The sequence below is a fragment of the Scardinius erythrophthalmus genome (genome assembly GCF_964197995.2).
Source record: "Scardinius erythrophthalmus genome assembly, chromosome: 23".
Lineage (NCBI taxonomy): Eukaryota > Metazoa > Chordata > Actinopteri > Cypriniformes > Leuciscidae > Scardinius > Scardinius erythrophthalmus.
Window position 1 is genome coordinate 30,651,130 of NC_138243.1, and position 26,451 is coordinate 30,677,580.

At 35.7% G+C, this 26,451-nt stretch overlaps 1 protein-coding gene across 1 annotated transcript; it reads left to right on the forward strand.

Moving 5' to 3' along the window:
- Positions 1-569: 569 nt before the first annotated feature.
- Positions 570-20,792, forward strand: opn4xa (opsin 4xa; the record flags this gene model as incomplete). The annotated part of the gene is made up of 9 exons (XM_081353959.1): positions 570-715; positions 7,673-7,806; positions 9,310-9,513; positions 10,997-11,168; positions 13,219-13,380; positions 16,635-16,742; positions 16,822-16,996; positions 18,270-18,431; positions 20,340-20,792. 9 exons carry the CDS (start codon positions 570-572, stop codon positions 20,658-20,660), a joined length of 1,584 nt encoding a protein of 527 aa, XP_081210085.1. The 3' UTR covers positions 20,661-20,792.
- Positions 20,793-26,451: the final 5,659 nt, after the last annotated feature.

The window sequence follows — 26,451 nt, forward strand, 5'->3', positions numbered from 1 at the left end:
TTTTGTAACATTATAAATATGAATAAAAGTATTGATTTCTTTTTTTTTAATTCCCCCCCAAAAATAAAATAAAAATTCTTACTGACCCCAAACTTTAGACCGGTAGTGTTTAATGTTACAAAAGCTTTCTATTTCAGATAAATGCTGTTCTTTTGAACTCTCCATTCATCAAAGAATCCTGAAATAAAAATGTTAATAACTGTTTTCAACACTGATAATAATCATAAATGTGTCTTGAGCATCAAATCATCATATTAGAGTGATTTCTGAAGGATCATGTGACACTGAAGACTGGAGAAATGATGCTGAAAATTCAGCTTTGATCACAGGAATAAATTACACTTTACTGTATATTCACATAGAGAACTGCTGATTTTACATTGTAATAATATTTCACTGTTTTTACTGTATTTTTTGATCAAATAAATGCAGCTCTGCTGAGTAGAAAAGACTCTTTTAAAAACATAAACAATCTTACAGATCCAACACTTTGTCTGGCAGTGTCTTCATGAACTCTTTGAGATGTTAATGAGGTTTGATGGAGTGACGTTTGTGTCGTCGTCACAGGAATGGAGGAGCCGGTGAACATGGATCGTGGTTTCTTCAGGAAAGTGGACGTTCCCGATCATGCACACTATATAGTGGCGTTCTTCGTGGCGATCATCGGGGCCGTGGGAGTGATCGGGAACATGCTGGTCATGTACGCCTTCTTTAGGTAGGCCTGTCACTCTCATACTCCCAGTGCAATGTTCAATATTCAGATCTGAGGTGGATTTATTCAGTAACACTTTACAATAAGGTTCATTAGTTTATGTATTTACTAACATGAACTAACAATGAGCAATATTTGTTACAGTATTTATTAATCTTTGTCAAAAATTCAGCTGTTCATTGTGTGTTCATGTTATTTCACAGTGCATTAACTAATGTTAACAAATACAACCTTTGATTTTAATAATGTATTAGTAAATGTTGAAATTAATATTAACTGAGATTATTAATTGCTGTAGAAGTATTGTTCATTCTTAGTTCATGTTAACTAATGAACCTTATTGTAACGTGCTACCGTTTATTCTTATAAGGCTGTGGCAAACTAACTTTTGACACTGAAAGTGTGTAGTTGAGAATTTAAGCACGAGTTCCCAGAGTTTGCTCTTTTATAGCTTAGAAAACTAATGAGTTTTTAATTATATGTCATTGAAGTATTAACTCAGACATTTCTCCTAAAAATGTCATATAGTTTGCATATAGTGAGAGAATATCGTAGCTGTCAAAATTTTGGAATAATTAAGATTTTTTATGTTTTTGAAAGAGCATTCTCACCAAAGATGCATTTATTTTATCAAAAATACAGTAAAACATTAAAATATAATTAGAATGTAAATCGTCTGTTTTCTATGTGAATATCTAGTAAAGTGTAATTTATTCCTGTGATCAAAGCTGAATTTTCAGCATCATTACTCCAGTCTTCAGTGTCACATGATCCTTCAGAAATCACTCTAATATGATGATTTGATGATCAGTTATTATCAATGTTGGAAACAGCTGCTTCAGATTTTTGTGAAACTGCTACGTTTTTTCAGGATTCTTTGATGAATAGAAAGTTCAGAAGAACAGCATTTATCTGAAATAGAATCTTTGTACTGTCACTATTGATCTATTGATGTGTTCTTGGTGAATAAGTCTTTTTTTTTCATCTTACTTAAACTTTTCAATGGTTTATTACAGTTTCCACAAAAATATGAAGCTGTTTTCAACACTGATAATAATCAGAAATGTTTCTTAAAGCATCAAATCCTGAGACGTGTGTGAGAGAGCCGGGGTTGTTTTCTCAGGAGACCTAAAGCAAAAATCTCCATTTATTCTCTATTTAATCGCATTGTGATTCTTCTTTTCTGTGAGTTTTCATCTCTTTAATGTGAAATGTTTGTTCTTCTTTCTCTTAATAACTCTTACATTATGCGTCACTGCTTGCGCGACTCACTGCTGATTTTGTGTCATTTGTTTTACTTTACTGTTGAAGTCTGCCAGTCTTGACGTGGTTTCATACTGACAGATTTATTTTAGTCTTTGCTGAAAGGGACATTTTGCCATCAGTAATAGATGATGACAGCGGACACAGCTTCTTCACACACCCTGCATCTTCTTCACACACACTGCCATGTTTTGGGAGTGAAACCACATTTTATGTTAAAGAGGACAATTCATGTTGCTGATGTAGTTATTCTCTATATCAGTGTCACTAGCCGCGTTTCCGTTTCCCTTCAAATTGCACATATTGAAATTGCGAATTGAAAATACGCCAAATGAAAACGCGTCAATTTCGCAAAAACTCACATTTATTGCAAAAAAGTTTTTACGCTCACATGAGGGGGTTTATCAGGCAATTCGAAAAATAAATATTTCACAAAACTGCGATGGAAACAGTTTTTGCGCATTTACAGTCACCTGAGTGACCTGACGTAGATGACGCGGTGTGTTTGGACAGAATACAAGACTGAGCTCTTTATTAAATTCATAAAAGACAAAATAATTACAGGAATACTGGATTCTAAACCTCGAAGAAATGCCACAATCAAGACCTCGAAGCAGAAATGAGGGAGAAACTTGAGTTTCTTCCGGGAACAAACACGTCACAATATTCCTCATTATAATAATTAATACGCAGAATAAAGGGGCGGGGCCTGGTTGAGTTAGTTAGTAGCGTGTTGAAACTAGCGGTTATGTTAAGGGAATGAGATTAAACAAGATTAAAAAGAGGAGTGACACTGTATTGAACCAATTAGAACTCCTTAAATGTGATCAACATGATCAAAACTTTGAAAAAGTTGTCGCACTCAATCTCTTACACTCTGATTGAACGTTTAGAAGATCGTTTAGACTCTTTTATCAAGTAAAAGTCCTTTAGTATAATCGTACAAATGTCCTTAAGCTCGTGCTTCGTGTCTTTCTACTGTCAAATCTGCACTGATTTTATCAAGTAAATCTAAGAATAACCTTGATATTGTTAATAATATTTCAAGATGAACACTTACTGGACTGAAGCAACTTCGGTTTACTTGATTATCCAGACATCAGTTAGAGAAATCATGAGTATCAATTATGATCATCAGGCTTTTGAGGAAAATGTATTTGTTCCTCTCTCAATCATCCGTATTGCATTGCATTATATGTTTGAAACTTACAGAGCTTTGATCATAATACTAAGCATTTGAATATAATCTTAAGACATATTATTGTGCAGATATTGATATTTATATGTATTTTATGTCAGTATCTGCTATACTGTTATAAAGATCTAATTGATTTACATTACAAGCATCAGAATTGTATCCCTTTTTATCCATATAAATATCAAAATCTGCACAAAATTGCATATTTTTGCTCAGTTTGAGTCTCTGAATAAAATGTAGCTGTTTTTTCCTCCATATTCTCACTATTTCATAAAATGAGCCATAAAAGCCTGATGTATCAGATATGATATCTGCAGTGTGACTGGAGTCAGATATTGTGGAGGATCATGTTGTTAGTGTGTGTTTTCAGCACTTACAGGCTGAAGTTGTGAAGTAGTGTCAGTGACTTTCTCTGTCTTGGATGATATCTAATGCATTCAGCCAAAGTCCTCTACTGACACACTTTTGTGACACACTTTTTACATTTAGTTCATCTTTCACTCTCGCTCTCTTCAGTCCCATGACGCTCTCTTATAGATTACATCTCTAAAGACAAAACACACTCTTATGAGCACTAAAGGTCTGAGTCTGTGAAACCTGTGGAAAAAAAAAGTGATGGATAAGAATGTTTTAGCAGAACATTTATATTTTGATATTTGATTTTTTTTTATCATACATTTGATATTTTGGCTTAAAATACTTGATCTATCCCTTAAAGTTTATTTTTGCATGGTTTATTTATTTATTGTTAACACTTTACATTAAGGTTTCATTAGTTAACTTAATGAGTTAACATGAACTTACAATGAATAAAGACTACAGTTTTTATTTCTTTTAGGCAATGTTAATTCAACACTCAAATGTTTTTGAGTTCTGAGTTAAAATGTTAACATTAACTAACATGAACAAACTGACTTGTATTTCTCTTAAGGCACAGCATGGGCTTTTTGGCTTTGTGTTATTTCAGACAAGTGGAAGAAAACATCCTAAATAACTTTTAAGTGTTTATTTTATTTTATTTGATCTATTTGCGACTGTCAATGACAATACATATCTTTAAAGAGTTTTTTCTCCACTTCAGCAGCACTTACATACACCAAAATTTACAGATTTATTCCTGTATATATTCTGAAGGTTTTTACTGAGGGGTTTGTTCATATATCATTCGTCTGATTTATAACATTTTGTTCCCCAAAACATGGTGAAAATGTATTTTTTTCTGCCTGTTGAAAGTATTTTTCAGATTTATTTAGTGATAAATAGAGATATTCAAAATCCCTTCAGTAAAAAACTTTAACTCTAATATGTCAACAAAATGAAACAAGAATTTTGAACCTGGCTTCATCCAATGTTGAGATCTATTTTCTGCAAATTAGTGTATGTGTAGTTATATGATGCTTCATTTGCATATTTAAACATAGCATTTAGAAAACTTACAAAAAATGTTTTCAATTCTTAATGTGATCATGGTGATATATATTAGTTAAATTTGTGTTGCCCATTCACTTGGGGTGTCTTGAATAAATGCTTTAAAAAGTATTTCTTAGTTTATGTGAGATAATACATGAAATAAAGCTAACAAATGAGACCTTATGTTACTGTTTATTTTAAACTTGTCCTTTTTTATGCACAAAACATAATATAACAACATGACAGTAATGAATACAAAGGAAAGAACCCCCGACACACACACACACACACACACACACACACACACACACACACACAGAAAAAGAGGGGACAAAACTTGTCTTCTAGAAGCTGCTGTTTGCAATGGTCCGCTAACAATGTGATTGCATAAAAATATTATATAATATGTGGCACGTATATAATATTTAGCAATTATATAACATGTTGCGCACTGACAGTAAATAAAGCTAAATGTTTTTGAACCGTAATTAATCAGATGCACATGCAGGCCTGTAGGAGTTTAGGGGTGAAGCGTCACATGATGGAGTGGAAGTCGGTTTCTCAATGATCACTGACAGGAGACAGAACCAAAGCCACTGACGGCCTGTTTAACTTACCAGACACACTAAACATGACAGGAATCAATGTCCAACCTCACTAGAGCAGTTTCTCATTTATTCTAGCGGTCAGTGGGGGACCGAATTGACTAAATGTGCTTAACAAGTTTATACAGTTTACATATGTTTATGCATATTCTATGAATGCATTTTGGAAACACTTTACAATAAGGTTTCATTATTTAACTACAACATAAACTAACAATGAACACTGCAAAAAAAATGTTTTTGTCTGGTTTTCCAGTACAAATCCTGTATCAAGAGACATTTGCTGGAGAAGAAAAACGAAAAATACCAGTACTATCAAGCTTAATACTTTAAAGCATTTATTGATCTTGGTAAATTTGAACATTTACTAATGTGCATTATTAAAATTAAAGTTGTGTCTGTTAACATTATGTAATGGACTTGAACTACCGTGAAAAAACAATGAACAGTTGTATTTTTATTAACTAACTAAAAAGATTAATAAATACTGTAACAAATATATTGCTCTTTGCAACGCATTAACTAATCTTAAAGCCCTGTAGTCCATAATATCCTTTAAAACTCTTCTGTGATCACCAAAATGACATATTTAAACATTTTTTCATGCTTTAAAATATCTTGAATGTAACTCGACACCCTTGCCTCATTTAGTATGCGTGGTTCTATGAATATGCAAATGAGCCCCGCCTCCACTCACTCACTCAGCTCAGAGATCCACTGGTTGACGATCACACGTTGATCTGATTGGTTACAAGGTAGTTTGTGACGTCAGAAACACCAGCGATTTCAAAGCGTGTTTTTGAGACTGTCTTTGGTTCACTGCAGTTTTAAGGAGGAAATACTCAGCAATGCTGTCGACTTATGAATTTACACATGGTTTGTCTTAAAGCGTATTAATAACACCACATAGACACATAAACAACATTAAAAGCTTGATATTCACCACAGGGGGATTACCGGAATATGTGTTAAGAAAGTAAATAGAGTCCGTTTTAAAAAAGAATGTATTTTTTATGTTAAAGGTAACTCGCTTCATGCGTCATTCATGCTAAACAAAAGCACAATCCACATTCCTAACGGATTATTTCCAGTGTTACCTAATAACTAAACCAGAATGCTGTTAATCACGCGTCGACAACAGACTGTCATCATACGTGTGGATTTTCTCCCTGACCGAGAATGCTTCAAACTGAAGTGTCGTCTGTCGGCTGAGAGCTTTTCTAGGAAAGGTAGTGTTGATCCTGTGAAGAGCTGATGTACTGAGGGCCACTAATGCCTGATGGTTCAGTAGGTGATGCCGGGCCACTTTCAATCAGAGGAAATTGTGTGCATTTGTGGCTATGATTAATGAGATGACGTGCAATCACAATGATTGAACTCCATGTGTTGAATCAATGAACCTTTCATGAACCAGAAGTGTAGAAGTTTCTCTCTCTGTTTTACCAAGTCCCCCTGTGGTGTAAATCCAGCTTTTAATGTTGTTTATATGTCTATGTGGTGTTTTTAATGGTGTTCATGTGTAAATTCATAAGTTGACACCATTGCTGAGTATTTCCTCCTTAAAACTGCAGTGAACCAAAGACAGTCTCAAAAACACGCTTTGAAATCGCTGGTGTTTCTGACGTCACAAACTACCTTGTAACCAATCAGATCAACGTGTGATCGTCAACCAGTGGATCTCTGAGCTGAGTGAGTGAGTGGAGGCGGGGCTCATTTGCATATTCATAGACCCGCGCATACTAAATGAGGCGAGGGTGTCGAGTTACATTCATCAAAGATGAGTTTTAAGGGATAAAATTACTGACTATCAAAACTTTGCTGATAAACCTGTCGCACACAATCTTCTACAGTCCTTTTGTTGATAGTTTAGACTTTTTAGTAAAAGGCCTTTTAGCATAATTGTAAAACGTCCACCTTCAGCTCATCTTTTGAGCTGTGAAATCTTTTCAGATTTTTATTAAAAAAAATTAAGGATAACTTTTATATTGTTAGTAATATTTCAGTATGAACACTTACTGAACGGAAGCCACTTAGTTACAGAGCAACTTACTTTTTGGCCATATTATTGCTCATTTTGGGTATTTTTCTTCCATATTCTCACTGTATTTTACTAATATGAGCCATTATTTATTTATTTATATATTTTTTTTTAATATTGTGTCTAAAGGTTCAATACACTGTTGCATTTCAAACAATTCGATTTTTTTCTGAGTACTTCATGTCAGGCTTTACAAGGTTAAGGACGAGCTTGTTTGACAACGCATCATGAAAAAGTGCATATACTGTATATAGAGATATGTGTCCATCTTTAAAACTGCAAAAATTCGGGAAATCTGTGCATTTAAAGGCTTGAAATTGTTTGAGGTGAAGCATGTGTTTGGTTGGCCAAAGTCAGTCAGTTTACTAATGCACTGAGGAAATGGCCATAACATGCTTTTGAAACTAGGATTGTAACAAATTGTAAAAAGGTGTTTTGTGTTTCAGTAACAAAAAGCTGCGGACGCCTCCAAACTACTTCATCATGAATCTTGCAGTGAGTGACTTTCTCATGGCCATCACTCAGTCGCCGATCTTCTTCGTCAACTGCATGTACAAGGAATGGGTGTTCGGAGAAATGGGTAACTGATTTCCCAATCTTCCCATCTAGGGTCCTATTTTAATGATCTAAGCTCATGGTCTAAAGCGCAAGTGCACTTATGGCGTGTCCCAATCCACTTTTGCTATTTTAAAGGTGGGAAAAATGGTCGGTGCTCCCGGCGCATGGTCTAAAAGGGTTGTCTCTATTCTCTTAATGAGTAATGGGTGTGTTTCAGGCGTAACGTGAAATAAACCAACCAGAGTCTCATCTCCCATTCCCTTTAAAAGCAAGTTGCGCTGGCGCCATGGCGGATTCGCTATTGGCAAAACTGAACGCTCTAGCGAAGAAATGGATCTACTCGTTCGCGAGATTAAAGACCATCTACCGGACAAGCCGGATTCCACCATATCTTTATGTACACAATACTAATCTTTTACATTGTAATCCTTTTATTTTTTAATATTTGGCATGTTTGTGTGCTGCTGCGCCTGCGTGTCCCTGTATGTGTAATAAGCAGAGTTTGTGTGTAATAAGCAGAGTGTATGCCCGTTGTGCACCCGCCTATAGGCTCATATTACTAACACGCTGTTTAAATAACAAAAAAAAGTCTATTTCAGTTCCTCAAAATAGCAACGCTCCAACAAAGTGTCTGAACACACACTCGTTCTCAGACCAGCAAGTCAAGTCAAGTCAACTTTATTTATATAGCGCTTTTCACAATACAGATTGTATCAAAGCAGCTTCACAGTATTTGCGGCCAATGTACCAGCACACCCATGGGCGCACAAATGAGCTATTTAAATAACATGGCGCAGGACGTGAAAATGAAAACTGCGTCGGGCTGAAACTAGCAAAACACACTTGCGTCACGCCGGGTGTATGATAGGGCCCTAAGACTTAGGCCAAGTCCACTCTAATATGGTTTTCGTTTGAAAACGCTTCTTTTTCTGTCCGTTTTGTCCTTCCGCTCACACTGAGACAGCATTTTTATTAATGAAAAGGAAGCTTTTTGAAAACGCTCTCCAAAGTGGATAAATGTGAAAACGCTGTGTCCGTGTTGTAGTGTGGACTGAGAAACGGAGGTATTTAAAACCGATGATGTAAGTTTAGTCATGTGACCCATGTTGCACCAATAGACATTGATGTTTATACCGGTATTGTGTCTGTTATGTGCGACTCACTTTCACACAGTTGCTAAAATATGTTACTTCACACACTCTTCATATCACAGTCCTGCAGAGATGACAGAATTTACTCTCATTTGCTGTCCTGCGGTAAAACATGAGAGCGGTTGCGTTTTACACCAAACATGATGAGTGAATGCTGAGATATTCTGCTAAATAAATGTAATCCTGTCAGAAGAATTGCTCACTAACTTTATTATTTATTTTTCCATCTGTATCATCTCATCGTCGTGTTTTAACGCCTGAAAACGCTAGTGCGGACGGACAGCGTTTTCAAATCCGGATTAATGTAGACGTAGCTTTACTCATTTGCGATCTGTTTCCATATCACACGTGCTTGCATCTGCTTCTCCACACAGGCTGTAAGATGTACGCCTTCTGCGGAGCTCTGTTCGGGATCACATCCATGATCAACCTTTTGGCCATTTCCATCGACCGCTACGTCGTGATCACCAAACCCCTGCAGGCCATTGGCTGGACGTCCGGGCGCCGGACGCTGATCATCATCCTCCTGGTCTGGATCTACTCGCTGGCCTGGAGTCTTGCTCCCCTTTTGGGATGGAGTGAGTCTGACGTATTTACTCTACCTTTGAAAGAGAAAACAATATGAGAAGTGTGGGAGAAAAGAATCGATTCTCTGATGCATCGCGATTCTCTCTTCAACGATTCTCGATATTTTGATATCTCTATAATGAGATATTTTGAACCCAGACAGCAACATAGTGTCGGCCCACATCTGGGCCGTGTGGAATCCATGTGTACCGGATGTGGGCCGGATCTGGACCGACATTGGCCGCATTTTAAAGAGCTAAATATAATTCTCCACTAAGACTGCATTTACACGGCAGATCTTGATGCCCAATTCTGATTTTTTGACTATATCAGATTTTTTGGTAACACTTTACAATAAGGTTCATTTATTAAACATAAGTTAATGTATTAACTAACATGAACTAATCATGAGCAATACATTTGTTACTGTTTTTGTTAATCTTTGTTAACGCTAGTTGATAAAAATACTGTTCATTGTTTATTCATGTTAGTTTACAGTGCATTAACTAATGTTAACAAGATTTTAATAAAGTATTAGTAAATGTTAAAATTAACATTAACAAAGACTAACAAATGCTGTATAAGTGCAATTCATTGTTAATTAATGTTAACTGATGTAGTTAACTAATGAACCTTATTGTAGTGTTACCGATTTTTTTTTGATGACCCACTTACATCTTCTTTTAAAAGTGACCCATATCTGATGTCTGCATTTACACAACACTTGGCGAAACAAACAAAAATAACATTATGATATCAAGAAATCAATTTCAACATGAGTTTAATTTATTGACATGGAATTCATAGACACATTTTTTAATGCAATTGTTTCATCCTTGTATCAAAATCATTACATTGTACAAATTCCTCAAGACACTGATTATATACACAGATCCATTAATAAAGTTAGTGCGTACTAATGGTCTCGTGGAAGAACTTTTGTTAAGCATGTCAGAGGTTCTGGGTTCGAATCTGCCCTCGTATAGGTTTTTTCCCCTGTGTTCATCAGAGATTGTATATCAAGATGTTTGTGTGCATTTTATGTTGTGCTAGCAACTAGCACTCAGGATGATTTCAAAAGCAACACATTTCAGCGCCAGATCGACTCTTATTTAACACAAAAGAACAAAATCAATACTCTGCTATTCAACTAGAGATGTTTAATTTGTTATAGATATATCTGTACCGCAAAATGCTAAAAAGTCACTTTTTTCAATGACGTACGTAGACTCGCATTGACGAGAATATCCGATCTGTCCGATTACATGGCTGGCGCAAATGCACATATCCGATTCATGTCAGATTTATTTTACACATATGAAAGAGGCCCATGTGCTTACATGTTTGCGCGGATCATATCCGATCTGTGTCACATGGGAGGAAAAAAATCGGAATCTGTCACTTGAACCATGTAGTGTAAATGCGGCCATTTTGTTGCTGTCTGGGAAGTTTCTCCACAATCTTTGACACTGTGTCGTATCCGTTCTTGGATAGGTTCCTATATCCCAGAAGGCCTCATGACGTCCTGCACATGGGACTATGTGACGTCCACTCCAGCAAACAAGAGCTACACCTTGATGCTCTGCTGCTTCGTGTTCTTCATCCCTCTTGGGATCATCTCTTACTGCTACTTCTTCATGTTCCTCGCCATTCGTACCGCAAGCAGGTACAACATGCACACACTCTATATTGGCATGATGAACGTGATTTCACCAAGTAAAACGTGTTTCTGGATCAGCATCCCTGTTAATAATGGAGATAAAATAATGACAAATGTTTCTGAAACAAAAAAGCTTGTTGAATTGCACTACTTGAAAAAATATGCATTGCATTAAGAGTGCTTGCATTTTAATGCATTGTATTTTTGGGGCTTACATTTTTATGGGCTGAAATTCAACATGGTTGTATATTTAAGCTGTGAATATTTCAATTCAAAACATTTCACACACGTTTTCATTATTGAAAATTAAATAATCCATATTCACCTTTCAGAATTCACTTCCAAAATGTTCATTCTGTTTAAAAATACAACCTATAATGTTCAACAGGCAATTTTCAGTCCATTTTATTTCGCTTCCACAAATTCAGTGGTTCAAATTCAACAGCAAATTCAACATTTGACATCTGGGAACAGCAGGAATATCAGTTGATTGCCGATTGATAATCTCTATAGCTGTTAGTCGCCTTCACCAGCAGGAGGCGCAAGCGGCTGTTGATGAAGAAAACTATAGAGCAATGGGTGAGAGAGCCATTCATTCATAAAAACGGATTTACAGAAATGGAGCAAGCGGTAAGTATTTGTGATGATTATCAGGGCCAGTATATATATATATATATATATATATATATATATATATATATATATATATATATATATATATATATATGGAAAAGCTGATAAAGAACAAAAGCTGTGTTTACATTTAAGTCAAAAGCCCTAAAAATACAATGCATTAAAATGCAAGCAGGGTTACTGCAATGCATTTTTTGTTTCAAAAACATTTGTCATTATTTTACTTCCATAGCTGATCCTGGAACAACATTCCAATCAACCAATGTTTTGAGGGAGAAGTTTACAGTTAGGGTGTGTTCACACTTGGCAGGGATTCCTGGGAAAGTTTTGACACCTCTATCTATTTTCTAAGCTCTTTGTGAGTTCTCAGTTGGTAAAAATACCATCATATGTGTTCACAAACAATGAGCAAATTTAGTGCTCAGAATTGTTTTGGACGTTTGGGAATAGGCGTTTTTTTATCTTCAGGTTTGGTGTTAAAAATGACAGTGTGAACGCTAAGCAAAAAATGTTCCCGCTAAGCATAAACAGCTAAGACTAGTCTTACAAGTTAGTCATCAATTTTCTCCAAGTCTGTTACATAAAACCGTAGATTAGTCTAATTTGATATAGAACCGAATATTGAACCGAACTACCGAAAGTGTGAACAAACTCTTAAGTTTAGGCTTCTACATCAGTGTTATATAAGTCATGGGTAGGGATAGGGTTAGGACTGTGTTTTTTGGACAGGAATGATGTTCCAGAATTTATAAAAGATGTTGATCCATGTCTTACTTGACAAAATCACGGCGACCATAAACAATCAGGTCAAATGTGGTCATCATAACTGGAACATCCATGAGGGTTCGTACAGACACTGTCAAATGAAATTCCAAGATTTCAAAGGACTTTTCAAGCACTACTTTTTGGTTTTCAAGGACTACAATCAGATCTCACCTATCAAACAATATCTTTATTATCTTTCAAATTATAAAAAGGCAAATAGATAAACTAATAAAACAAAATGGTACAAATAAAGTGCAGTACATGCAGTGACTGCGATAACTTTAACCATTGAAAGGAGACTATGACAAAGAAATTGCTTTCCTTATTCAAACTGATTTTTCCTCCCATGAATATATGATTGACCTTAAGAATGAAAACGGTCTCATATACTTGGATATTTATATGAGCAATATCACACTCATAGCCATGCGAAATGCCTCTATGTCTATATCAGATGGACAGCAGTGTTGATTTTGTGTAAAAAGATATTTATCAATAAAACTGATTCAATAATTCAAGCACTTTCCAAGTACCTTTTCATAAATATGGATGTTTTCAAGTTTTTTTCAGGACTTAAATTTCAAAACGTCAAATCCAAGCTCTTTAAGCACCTTGTACGAACCCTGTACAATGTCATTCTTGGGAAAAATGTGTCCAGAGATTTGGAGAAGATGGGCAGCCATGTGAGGAAGACCACCCTCATCCAACAGCAGTCCATCAAGACCGAGTGGAAGCTGGCGAAGATCGCGTTTGTGGTCATCATTGTGTTTGTGCTGTCCTGGTCTCCGTACGCCTGCGTCACGCTCATCGCCTGGGCAGGGTAACTATCAGCGGATTATTACAAACAACATCTGGAGTTTTTGTGTCATTGCTTTGGCTGAGTTTATGCAGTGCACATGCATGGATGTCTATATATGTGACCCTGGACCACAAAACCAGTCACATGGGTCAATTTTATGAAATTGAGATTTATACGTCATCTGAATGTTGAATAAATAAGCTTTCCATTGATGTGTGGTTTGTTAGGATAGGACAATATTTGGCCGAGATACAACTATTGAACATCTGGAATCTGAGGGTGCAAAAAAAAATTAAACATTGAGAAAATCTCCTTTAAAATTGTTCATTTATGTTGGCGATTGTGCAGCATTCACTCACTAAAATAAATGTTTTATATATTTACGGTAGGAAATTTACAAAATATCTTCATGGAACATGATCTTTACTTAATATCCTCATGATTTTTGGCATAAAAGAAAAATCAATAATTTTGACCCATACAATGTATTGTTGGCTATTGCCACAGATATACCCGTGCGACTCGTGACTGGTGACGTGATCCAGGGTCACATCTCTAGCCTGGACTTTTATCCTCTTAATCTTTTCTCTATCATTATCCAACAGCAAATAAACATTTAAACAACAGCGAATCCATATGTGTAAATCCTCTTGGGTTCTTTATTGGCATCGATGGAAACTTTACATCCCACAAAAGGTTCTTTATAGTGGAAAGAGCTTCTATAGATTTTAAAAATGTTTTACACACAAAGACAAAAACGGTTATTTTAAGAACTGTTCACTGAAAAGTGCGTTGGTTCCCTCAACAAAATTCCAATCGAATTTTTTCAGTGGCTTTTACATTTTTAAAGCAAATAAGCTCTGTGATCAACAAAAGCTTATGATACTCACATGTTTTGTTCATCATGCTAATCTTCACAAATAAGCACAGCTTTTATGATGCCTAAATCCCAGGCACAAGCTAATTGGCCACGGTCACATGACTTCAACACAACCATAGCTAAGCTTCAACAACTTTTTCAGTCTTTATATATTAAAAAAACCATTGACTTGAGGACTATGGAACCGGAAGTGCTTTACCGGAAGTGCTTTATCCAACTATTAATGCATCATCCGTCTAAAGGACTTTTGCATTCTCACATTTGAATTAAATATACATCAGCTAATTACGTGCAGAGATGTTTCAATCCAAAACTGCAAAAAAAAAAAAAATCTGCAATCTAAAAATCTTTTATTGTAAACAGGAGATAAAGTTAAGAGATGTTTCGGCTCTTTGCCTTCGTCAGTGTGACAGTTTCACTTATTCTCAGACTACATTGAAAGAACGCTGCAGGTTTTTCCTGATGTGTAATTGTTCCCAACATTTCCCAACGTTTCAGATGGACTTAAAGTTGAGTCTGAGGACTAATTATTTGATTTTTTAATTATGATCACGGTCACCTGAAGACCTGCGAAGTGCTTTCTATATAGTCTTTGAGAATAAGTGAAACTGTCACACTGATGAAGGCTAAGAGCCGAAACATATCTTAACTTTATCTCCTGTTTACAATAAAAGATTTTTAGATTGCAGATTTTTTTTGCATTTTTTAATTAAATATACATCCAAACTTTTTGTTTTCGTCGGTTTGGCCCTAAGCTGTGATGTCCAGTTTCATGCAGAACATCTAATCTCTCAGAGAAGTATTCAGATTCATGTGTCAGGAGTCAAACCATGCAGAAGATCTGAGGTTTTCTGAGAATTCCAGGCTAAAAAGACGTCCTTTTATAGAAGAACTGTCCAGAATTGAGGGCGTATAGTGCGAGCCGGCTTGATGCGAACACTTCTGAGAGAGCGAATGATGAAGTGGAGGATAGACATACAACCATGCATGTGATCCTTTCCGCTCAGCCAACAACACCTCTAGGTCACTAACATGTCATGTAAACAGACTCTGCAGGGGTCTTCAGCTTTATTCTGGACGCTCTCTGCTTGCTTCTTGACTTGTTTTCCAGTACGAACCCTTACGGAACAAAAATATATGGGAATACACTGCAAAATATAATGCAATATATTACATTATATATTTTCATATATGGGAAACTAGTGCTTATATTTTTCAATATACTGCAATATTGACCATGTATGGCTATATATTGATACATATAAAATATTTGGTTACGCTTTATCTCCATACTCCACTTTAGACATTCTACTAGCTATAAGTAACTTTGCAACTACATGTCAACTAACTCTCATTAGAGTATTAGAAGACTGTTAGGTGTTAGGGTTCGGGTAGGAGAATAAGTTGAATTGTAGTGGCCAAGTTACTTATAGTCAGTAGAATGTCAGTTGAGAAGCATTAAAATAAAGAGTTAGCAGATATTAAGCAGAAAGTCAACTAATACTCTAATGACAGCTAGTGGACATGTAGCTGCAAAGTTACTTATAGTCAGTAGAATGTCTAAAGTGGACATAAAGTGTTACCAAATATTCCTATTATTCTGTACATATATTGCACATACATGTTCCCATATAAATGTGAATGTATGTTCACACATATATACACACACACATTCACGGAATGAGTTACAACAGATTTCTAGTTCCCAGCATGCTTTGCTTCTGACTGTTAAAGGAGAGCAAATGTTAAAATGAAGTGTTTTTTAATTTTGTTTTGCTCAATATTAATATAGGGGGAGATCTGTTAGTGTTTAATGTTCTATTATTTTGGAATTTAAAAGGTTTTTTGGTATGTGTGAGTTTTTTGGGTCACCATTGTGCTGAATTGACGATTGGCCAAACATTATTAAGATATAAATATTATATTTTAAAGAAATGGCTGTGCACGTTTCTTTACAGTGTCTCTTGGCTAAATACTTTATTACATGCAGGTGTGCTTGTGCTTTTGTTAACTAGCTTGAAAATATAAAACATTTATAATGTAAATAATTAAAAAATATATTACATTATATATTTCTCTATGTGTGTTTATGTTGCATGAGTAAATATATCTGCAATATATTAAACATTCAGTACCATATCTGATCACATATGCATTTATATATTATGAAGTGTATTACTGAATATAAAATGACATACATTATGATATATTAGTAAATATATTGTAAAAAAGCAGCAAATATTTTTTTTAGATATTTGTAACTGAAAACGAGGCAGAAAGACAATAATTATTTTAAGTGCAAAGCTGACATCACAAATTCTGACATCAGTAGCATGAATTTCAATGCCGTAGTAATGTGCTACTTAATGTGTGTTGTTTGTTTGTCATGTTCCAGGTACAGCCACGTTCTTTCTCCGTATTCTAAGGCAGTTCCTGCAGTGATTGCCAAAGCATCAGCCATTTACAATCCTTTCATCTATGCCATCATACGCTCCAAATACAGGTTCGTTCAAGTGCAGCAAACCACACAATATTGTGCCAAAACATATAATGCAGTGTGTATTTTTGACCCTGATTTACAGAGACACGCTGGCTGAGAAGGTGCCGTGTCTGCATTTTCTGGCCCAGTCGTCACGTAAAGATTGCATTTCGGTGTCGAACAGCGAATCGTCCTTCAGAGAGCCCATGCTCAGCCGACAGTCATCAGGGTCAAAGGCCAAGTTCCAGAGAATCTCCTCCATGTCCACTTCAGACACGGTTAGTGCTTTACACTGCAAAAAAAAGCTTTTCTTATTTAGTATTTTTGTCTTGTTTCCAGTCCAAATATCTAAAAAAATGTAAAGGGATGGTATAATGCCCCTTTTCACAAGATGTCAAATAAGTCTCTGATGTCCCCAGAGTGTGTATGTGAAGGTTTAGCTCAAAATACCCCACAGATATTATTATATAGCATGTAACATTTGTCACTTTTTGAGGGTGAGCAAAAACGCACAGTTTTTGTGTCTGTCCCTTTAAATGCAAATGAGCTGCTGCTCCCGGCACAGGGGGCGGAGCTTCAAGAGCTTGTGTCCTTTTACCTCACACACACATGCACTGAAAATTTCAAAAACTTTTAGCCTTTTATGTTCAAATGAGAGTCAGACAATGATGGAGAGACTCAAGAAGAAGTGACAACATGTAGACAACATTTCTGAATGGTTAGTTGGTGAATTTATGTAGCTTATGTGTAGTTATCTTCTAGTCATTGATTAGCATATTCTGTCCTGATAATCTATAAATCGTGTTCAGGGGGAGGGGTTTATGTAAATTCTAGGGTTGGTGATGTCACTAACCCGGGAGGAATGTGGTGTAGTCTCTACCAGCCGTTTGCTGTAGTCCTTAAAAAGCTAATTAAAAAGCAAAAATAAATCTGCTTATTTACTGTATGTATATCTAGACATTTAGGTTCTTAATTGACACCTAGGCCTGTCACAATAACTACTTTTTGTTGTGCGATATATTGTCCCAGAAATAATTGCGATAAACAATATTATTGCCATTTTAAAACCATTTTATGCCACTGAATATAAATCATAACATAACAGCATGATAATGCAAGTAGGCCAACACACTTTTAAATGACAACAATCATTCTTTAGATCATGGAAATAAAGTGTCAAATTAAATATCCTAAATAAAAAAACTTGAATAAATAGTAAATAAACATTTTCTTAAAAAGAAAACTATCCATTCGGGGAACTGCCCAAGCCCCGCTTTTGCCTCTGACACGGAGAACAGACAAGATGACAGCATGATAGGCAAAATGTTGGTGGCATTCATTATCATGTGAACATAATGGGCGATATATTGCATCACCAAAAATGATTGAAGTCATGTACATTGTGCGATAAGTTGATATGTTGATATATTGATTATTGCGACAGGCCTATTGACACCTTTTCTACTAGGTCAGAGGTTACAACATTAAAAGCTTGATTTTCACCACAGGGGGACTTTATACGTGTCAATATATATTATGTATGTGCTCTAGGTCTGGAGTGATGTAGAATTAGATCCTGTGGAGCAAAAGAGTCAGATCCTCAGAAGCTCACAATCAGCAAATCTGCTGAGAGATGAAGGAAGGAAACCGCAAACGAAACATGGCAAGACGAAGAACAAGAGTCGAGGAGAGGAAGAGCACAGTGAAGAGAAGGTGAGGTATGTGCTTAACAAGAGTGACTACAGTAAACAGTAGAGATGCACGATTTGAACATTTTGGCCAATACCGATAACCGATAATTCTTTATATTTGAAAGCCGATAACCGATATATTAGCCGATAAATCTAAATCCAAATTTTTGTATCATTTTTGAGAGCCTGATTACAAAAACAAAAGTCTCACCATGTCCCAAGCACACAATTATAATGTTCTCATTATAATTTTATGTAGCCGATATGACAGACTTGCACTGCACATGTTGCACTGTATTTTCCCTGTTTTGAAGTGATTCCAATCATATTTCATGCAATTCAAAACCATCATGATGAACAGTTGCGTATCTGAAGAGTCTAATAATCCATTATTCATCGGCTTTAATAAATCGGCCAAATTTTCTTATCGGGCCGATAATGATAATATTAAAAACTAACATATATCGGCCGATACCGATATGGTGGCCGATATATCGTGCATCCAGTAAACAGCCATTAGTTGCGTCCCAAATGACGCAGTACACACTATGCACTTATACACTACGTACTTGACCGTGTACTGTAGTGTATGAATAAGGTTATTTTGTCATTCAACATTGCTCCCCCTTCGCTATGTAATTAAAGCTGCGACAGTCGAGTGCATGAAGTGTCCAACAAGCGTCAAACATGATTTCTGAAGGATCATGTGACACTGAAGACTGGAGTAATGATGCTGAAAATTCAGCTTTGATCACAGGAATAAATTACACTTTACTATATATTCACATAGAAAACAGTTATTTTACATTGTAATAATATTTCACTATTTTTACTGTATTTTTGATCAAATAAATGCAGCCTTGGTGAGCAGAAGAGACTCATTTAAAAGATTATAACTTATCTTAATTATTCCAAACTTCTGACCACAAGTGTAAGTAGCTTGAAGCCATAAAAACAACCTCAAATGGAAAAGAGTTTCTACTACTTTATTCTATTTGCCTATAAATAGCCTTTCCAAGTTACAGTTTCCACTGTTACTCCTCATCAGATATGAACAGCAATCATTATGACTAATGTCAGCGTTGCGTTATTTTATAACAATTGATTTCAACAAGTTTAAACAACAATGGCATAAGATACATGACATTTTTCGTTATTGGGCGAGTTTTTGATGATCATCAAATTAATCTGTGCAGAATAGCATTATTACTAACTTTATTAGCAAAACAATTTTCCTCCACCAGTAACTTGTAGTTTTATGCTTCAGTCGCTATACACTGTATATTTATTTTTTCGATTATTAGAGTACGTTTTACTTCAAAATTAAATGATTATTTCAATGTGTTACTTGCTGTTTCTTTGTAATTAATTCTGCAATTTCTGAGTGAAATTTTGAAGTTGGTGTACTTTTAACCCTCATATTTTGGGTCATTTTTAATGCATACTGAAGAGAAATGACTTTAGGACCCAGCGGAACAGCTCATTTGCTCCATATAGAGCTATAAGGCCATCTAGAGTCATGAAATATCATGTTATATTATTTTTTTCACAAGAGGTTGGCAAAGACATCCAATGTAAGATATTTTGAGCTGAATTAAAAGGGTTATGCATGAAATTGTGAGTTATTTATGTAAGTTGAAAGAATGTGAGGAATGTGCTTAAATTACTATTTATTTATTTATTGATCAAATCTAGTCATTTTAAGGTAAATAAAAAAAATTGCATTAAAAAATATTGTCAAAAATAAAATAAAAATAAAAAAGCTTTCTGGACAAAAATGAAAAAAATAATTAAGTTTAATTTTAGGGCTTCCGGTTATTTTGACCCGCGAGGGAAAGATGTTTTACAAAGTGCGAGGGAAGGATGAAGGTTTAAACGTTCAACGATAAAAGCACCAAATGCATAAATGTACTTGTTTTGTCGACCACAGCCTGCAGTCACAGAGAGCGGCTCTTTGATGGATTACGGCCTTGACCTGGCGTCCGAATCCATCAACATGGCCACTGTCCCGCTTCTCATGGCCAAACACACTCCAGGAGGGGAACAAGAGAAAGAAGAGGAGTGCAATACTGTGAGCCCCCAGAGAAACGGTCTGGCTTTTTACGAAGACACAGAGGAGCCACAAATCATCATCGGCCCCGAATCAGAGGAGCAAATGTCGCCGAGCAGAGAAGACAAATTAATACTGGACCTCAAAAGCCTGAACTGCTCCAGCGAGCTTCTGGAGTCAGTGGAGAAGTTCCTCTCCTGAGGCCTGAAGAGTCTCTTCTTTACATTTGTGTTTCACTGAAGACAAGTCAGGACACGTGAGAACCACAGTCTTCCGCTGAAAGTTTCACATCAGCCTTTTTGCTGGCAAAGCAATCGGGCCGAATTAGTTTGCGTGCAGATAATCAGCTGCTTCAACTTCACGGCACACCAGCCACAGCATGGACTGTAGAATAATCCAGAGTGACACTGTGTTTGCAATTTTCATTACCAAACCTACTTGCCCTTTAACGAAGAGCGAAAAGAGTCACAATAAGACCAGAAAACAGTCAGAATTAATTTCATTAAAGCAGTGTTTCAGATTCAATACAAGTTGAGCTCTATTGATGCATTTGTCACTGTTGATTACTGTAGAAAATCATTGCGACAGCAAGTTATTGCAATGCACTTCAAATGCAAGTAAACCTGCCTGTGCAAGAGAAATATGAAAACCCTATTTATTATTTGAGCTGCGCTTTTTTGCTCGTCATGCTTGACCAAAGTATTTCCTGTGAGTTCCTGTATAGTCTCTTTCTGATATCCTTGCAAATGTTTTTTGACATTTTGTGGTCATGACACTAAAGTTGTATGATTCATTTACACCGACAATGTTCATAATGTAAGTGATTCCATCATGCAAATATGTAAAATGTCAAGTCGAGTCACATTTATTCAAACAGGTTGTTTCAAAGCAGCTTCACAGAAATAAACAGGAAAATAATGGTGTTTCAAAATTAATTTACTATTTAAATTATGTGAAATGACTTCAATTCCAGTTGTAAAGCAACCGCAGAAGACAATAGTGTCATTATTCAGTTCAATGCAGATTCAATAATTATGAAACAAATTCTCAATTTAGTTCAATGTTAATTCAGTTGTCTTGTGGATATGCTTTTGAAATAGTCTGTATTTTAATGTTCAATATCTGGCCCCATGTATTGCTCTTGTAAGTGCTTTACTGTAACCACAAATTTAATTCAAGTCAATTGATTATTGATTATTATTAATTGATTGATTACATAATTGATTATTTTCGGTGTTGATGATAGGGATGCACCGATATTAACATTTTGGTCGATACCGATAATTCTTTATATTTGAAAGCGATAACCGATATATATCGGCTGATAAATCTAAATCCATATTTTTATATATTTTTTGAGAGCCTGATCACAAAAACAATAGTCTCACCATTAAAAGCCATATCCCAAACACACAATTATGATGTTCTCATTATAATTTTATGTGGCAGATATGACAGACTTGCGCTGCACATGTTGCACTGAACTGTATTTTCCTTTTTAGAAGTAATTCCAATCATATTTCAAGCGATTAAAAAGCATCATGTTGAACAGTGCGCATTTGAAGAGTCTCAGCTGAAGGAAATAATACATTATTTATCGGCTTTAATATATCGGCCAAATTTTCTTATCAGACATTGAAAATGAACATATATCATGCAACGCTAGTTAATGGACATTCTGGCACGAATTGATTTGATAGAGCTTAACTTCTATTGAAGCGTAAACATTTCTTCAAGTTCATCCCAGTATTGTAAGTCAGATATGAGCAACCGGGTGCATGCATCTCTCCATCTCTCTGTCGTTTTCTATCTCTCAGCTTTACATTGTACACTTCTCCTGGCTGTGCGTTCTCCCAGTCGTCACATCACTAAAACATTCGCACCTAAACCTGTGGCACCTGTAAGTTGTGTGTCCTTGAATCCTATTTTTGTAGTAAGATATGCTAGATCATTTGAGTGGTCTGTGAGAAAAGATACATGTACTTGTAAGATATGTGAATATAACCAGAAAGAGTGGCCTAAATCTTCATCACGATCCAAATTCACGTTTACATTTATGCAACATAATGCTCATATGTTATGTTTGTTGAACTCCTGATTTGTGCCAATCCAATGAAAATCCACAGGGAACAGGCCAAGTGTTGTGTATATTCCCTAATGTTCAATGTTATCATTATTATTGATTATTAATTGTGAGGTTGAAAATGCAACAGAGCTTTATTGATCCCTTTTACAGTGTAACATTACATTGGACTGACGGAGATTAAATGAATAGTGAACAAAATCCCCCATGATTGTTTTACAGCTGCTACTAACCAGCTTAATTTCCAGGATTATTCCTCATTCATCGGGATCTTGGAGCATTTGTTTCCTCAAGCATTAAAGGGGCTCAGGTATGTAGAAGTCAAACATTTATATATGAATATATATTAATATATATATATATATATAAACTTACGTTAAGAAAAATGCTCGTCTATGTCAGGGTTACGTTTGTTTTGTTCCTGTCTGAGTTTCTCATGTTCCTTTGTTCAGTTTCCCGCTTTTTTCAGTTTCCATGGTTACCATCATTGTTAGTTCATTGGTTTCAGCTGTGTGTCATTTATTAGCTCGGTTCAGTTTGTTATTTAAGCCTCACCCTTGCCTTCACTCTTGTTCCTGTCTCTGTTATGTTGAGATGTGTTTGCTAGCTTTTTTGAGTAAGAATTAAACTTATTAGTGTTTTGTGAGAACCTGAGTCTTCTATCTTCAGCTTCCCTGCATGCATCGTTACAGTCTATAGACCTTATTCAGAGCAGCGCCCTGACAGGTATGAAAGTGAGGCTGTGAGGGATAGTCTTGCCTTGTTTCCAATAGCATCCGCTGTAAAAAGCTGTATAAAGCTCCTAGATTACTTACAATTTTCCACAGCTTATATTGTCGGGAGTTTTGTGTCAACTGAAATTACTTGGTAAGATATTTTCCCAGTGTTTCATGAGCAGAACAATCCAAAAACACATTAAATAACAGTACAGCCCATTGAAGAGATGCATGTCTGTCCCTCACAGCCTCGCTTTCATTCCCATTAAAAATCAAAGATGGCGCTGCTGTGAATAAGGTCTATGGGTGTCGTATTGGCGTATGATGTGTGGTTTGAAGGCTCGTTTAGTCTCCAGACATTTTGGGGTCAGGTGACATTTTGTTTTTTTTCAAGTGAAAAAAGGGCACCCCCTTATAGTTATTTCTAAAAAGTAAAGATGCATATTGTTGATCATCCTTTAATTTGTTACATTAACACTAGAGATGCACCGATTGATCGGCTGGTGACCGGAATTGGCCGATTTTCACGTGATCGGCCATGACCGGCAAACAGCCGGTCAGTCTGACATATGCCGATTTTATGCTAGTCAAATGCACTCGGGCGCCGCATGATTAACCTTTTGAGCGGTACGGTCTCTATGAGATTTTTATTTCTGTGCCCCTGAGAGTACGGTGCCACATTTACAATGTTCAGTGACGTCGCATAACTGCCAGATTCAAACTGTGCTTTCGCGCGTTGGCTGGCGCTGAGCCAGAGTCGGACGCGTTCAGCGCTGTCATATATCACAACTAAGCAGTGTTTTCAACCTCATAATGTTTATTTTAGGTTTCAGATATTTAAATACACATGAGCACGAGTAAAACAATACATTTGGAGTTTGTAAAATACACACTGATGTCTGTGGAAGCAGCAATAACTATGGGGGTATTATTGTTGCAATATTCCAAATAAATAGATTAATATTCACAAATAAATGTAAAGAGATTCACAAAAATGTATCGAATTCACAAATAAATAGATTAAGATCCACAAATAAATGTAAAGAGTTTCACAAAAAAATATAAAATACACAAATAAATAAAATGAGATTTGCAAATAAATAAAATATTTACAAATGTTTTATTATTTTACAAACACAACTCTGCCTGGCATTTATTTGTGAACCGCTTTCTGTGCATTTGTAAATCGCTGCACACATTTGTGAATCGGTTCCTGTGCATTTGTGAATCCCCTCACGCATTTGTGGATTTTGAAACACTTCTAGCGTTGACGTGCAGACAGATCCACAAATAAGTAGACTCCACCCACCGCCTACTCAAGCCAATCATATAACGGCCACATCGAGCTGGCCAATCGTAGCACGTTCTCGCTTCAACCAATCACGTTTGGCTTTACACTCGGGGCGGGAACTGATTCTTGCATCCTTGAAAGGAGCAGTAGTAGCGCTGAACTGTTTGTGTGGTAAAAACACTCTGTTTTCAAAAGATTGTTGGAGTTTATATTATATTTCCCTTTATATTTCCATCAGGATACACTCAGAGAATTATGATAATCAGAGATCCCGAGCATAATGAACAGTCTCTACACCGGCAAGAGGCGCGACACAGCGCGTCAAAAGCAAATAGGCACTATCTATTCACTGCTGCCGTAGCAGTTTCAAATAATGTAAAACTAGCATGTTTGAAACGTTAACACCCACATATTCCCTATGTGACGTCTGCTTAGCTGCAGACATGCCTGCATGATCGTACTCTTACGGCTCTGATCGTAGCCTACTTATTGACTAGTGGGCCATTCCACCGAATGGGTGACATTTGCTTGTTGTAACTCTTAAAAATTAAACTTAATTTTTTTATTTTTTTCAACACTGAATCTAATACTCAAATATTTACCTATTCAAAATGTGTATTGGTCAATCTCAGGCAACTTTATTTAATTTTTTACAAGGTTTCTAAGCAGAAGATGGATGCATGTTTTCACAGTCCTGTTACCGAAACTCATGTGACATTTAAAAAGCATGTTTAAAAGCATGTCAATTATTCCTTTATTTTCCCCACAAGAAAGTGTTTATTTTAAAGATATTGTTGGTTATATGTTCAAATAACTGATATTTGTGACAAAAAAATCACTATATTAAGGCAAAGTGTATTTTAATAAAAAAACACAAAGCCATTTTTTCATTTTAAAGAAGACCGAAGCCTCAAGTTTATAATTTTTTTTTATAATTTAATTTATTAAACAATTGTATAAATGATGGACCAAACAAAACTGATAAAAAAAAGTGGTTTAACTTTATTTTTTTAGAAAATAAATAAATAATAGTAACAGGACTGAACACTTGGTAACAGGAATGAACTATTTCATAACAGGAATGAGGAACAGGTAACAGGAATGAGTGTCCATATGTGTGTGCACGAGAGATAGTGTACATGACTGTGTGTGCATAAGATTTCTATGTTGAAGTGATGTACTATATGCTAGTAGTACTTCACAGCAAAGGAGGTGGAAAGAGAAATAATATTTACAGTATTAAATCAACAAAACAGAGGACTCTACTCACTCCTGTTACGTTAACTCACTCCTGTTATTTTTTCATATAAGTAACAGGACTGAAAGTAACAGGATTGAGTTTTTAAGCAAAAAGTTATCAAATACATGACATATGGCCACATAGCATACATGCTAATAGCATGAGGACACTGAGCAAATTCTAGTAACTTAACAAAAGTTAATATCTTTAAAATGAACAAATACATTCTAAGAAATTATTTAGGTAACAGGATAGTATGTTGAGATTGACCTTCTCAGTCATAGTTACAATTTCATCAAATATACAGAAATTAAAATAAGAGGACTAACTTATGGTCTTCCCATTGCCTTTAGAAGATCAAGATGATGCAACTTCCTGTTGAAAATGTGTCTTGTGGAATATTCCAAGTTTTTCAGAGGGGGGAATGTGTTAGGGTAACAGGACTGAGTGAAAACCCGGGGACATGATTAAAATGTGTATTTTATCTAAAATATTAGATAAAATATTTTTTTCTCATAAAAACAAACAAAAATTTTAAATACATTGGATATAAAGTCACACAACAATCCCCAAAACTTAAGATTTCTGAAGGATTTTAATCATTATATTTCATGGCAAAGTTTAGAGACAGAGAGTGGGGACATGCAGAAAATGCTATTTTT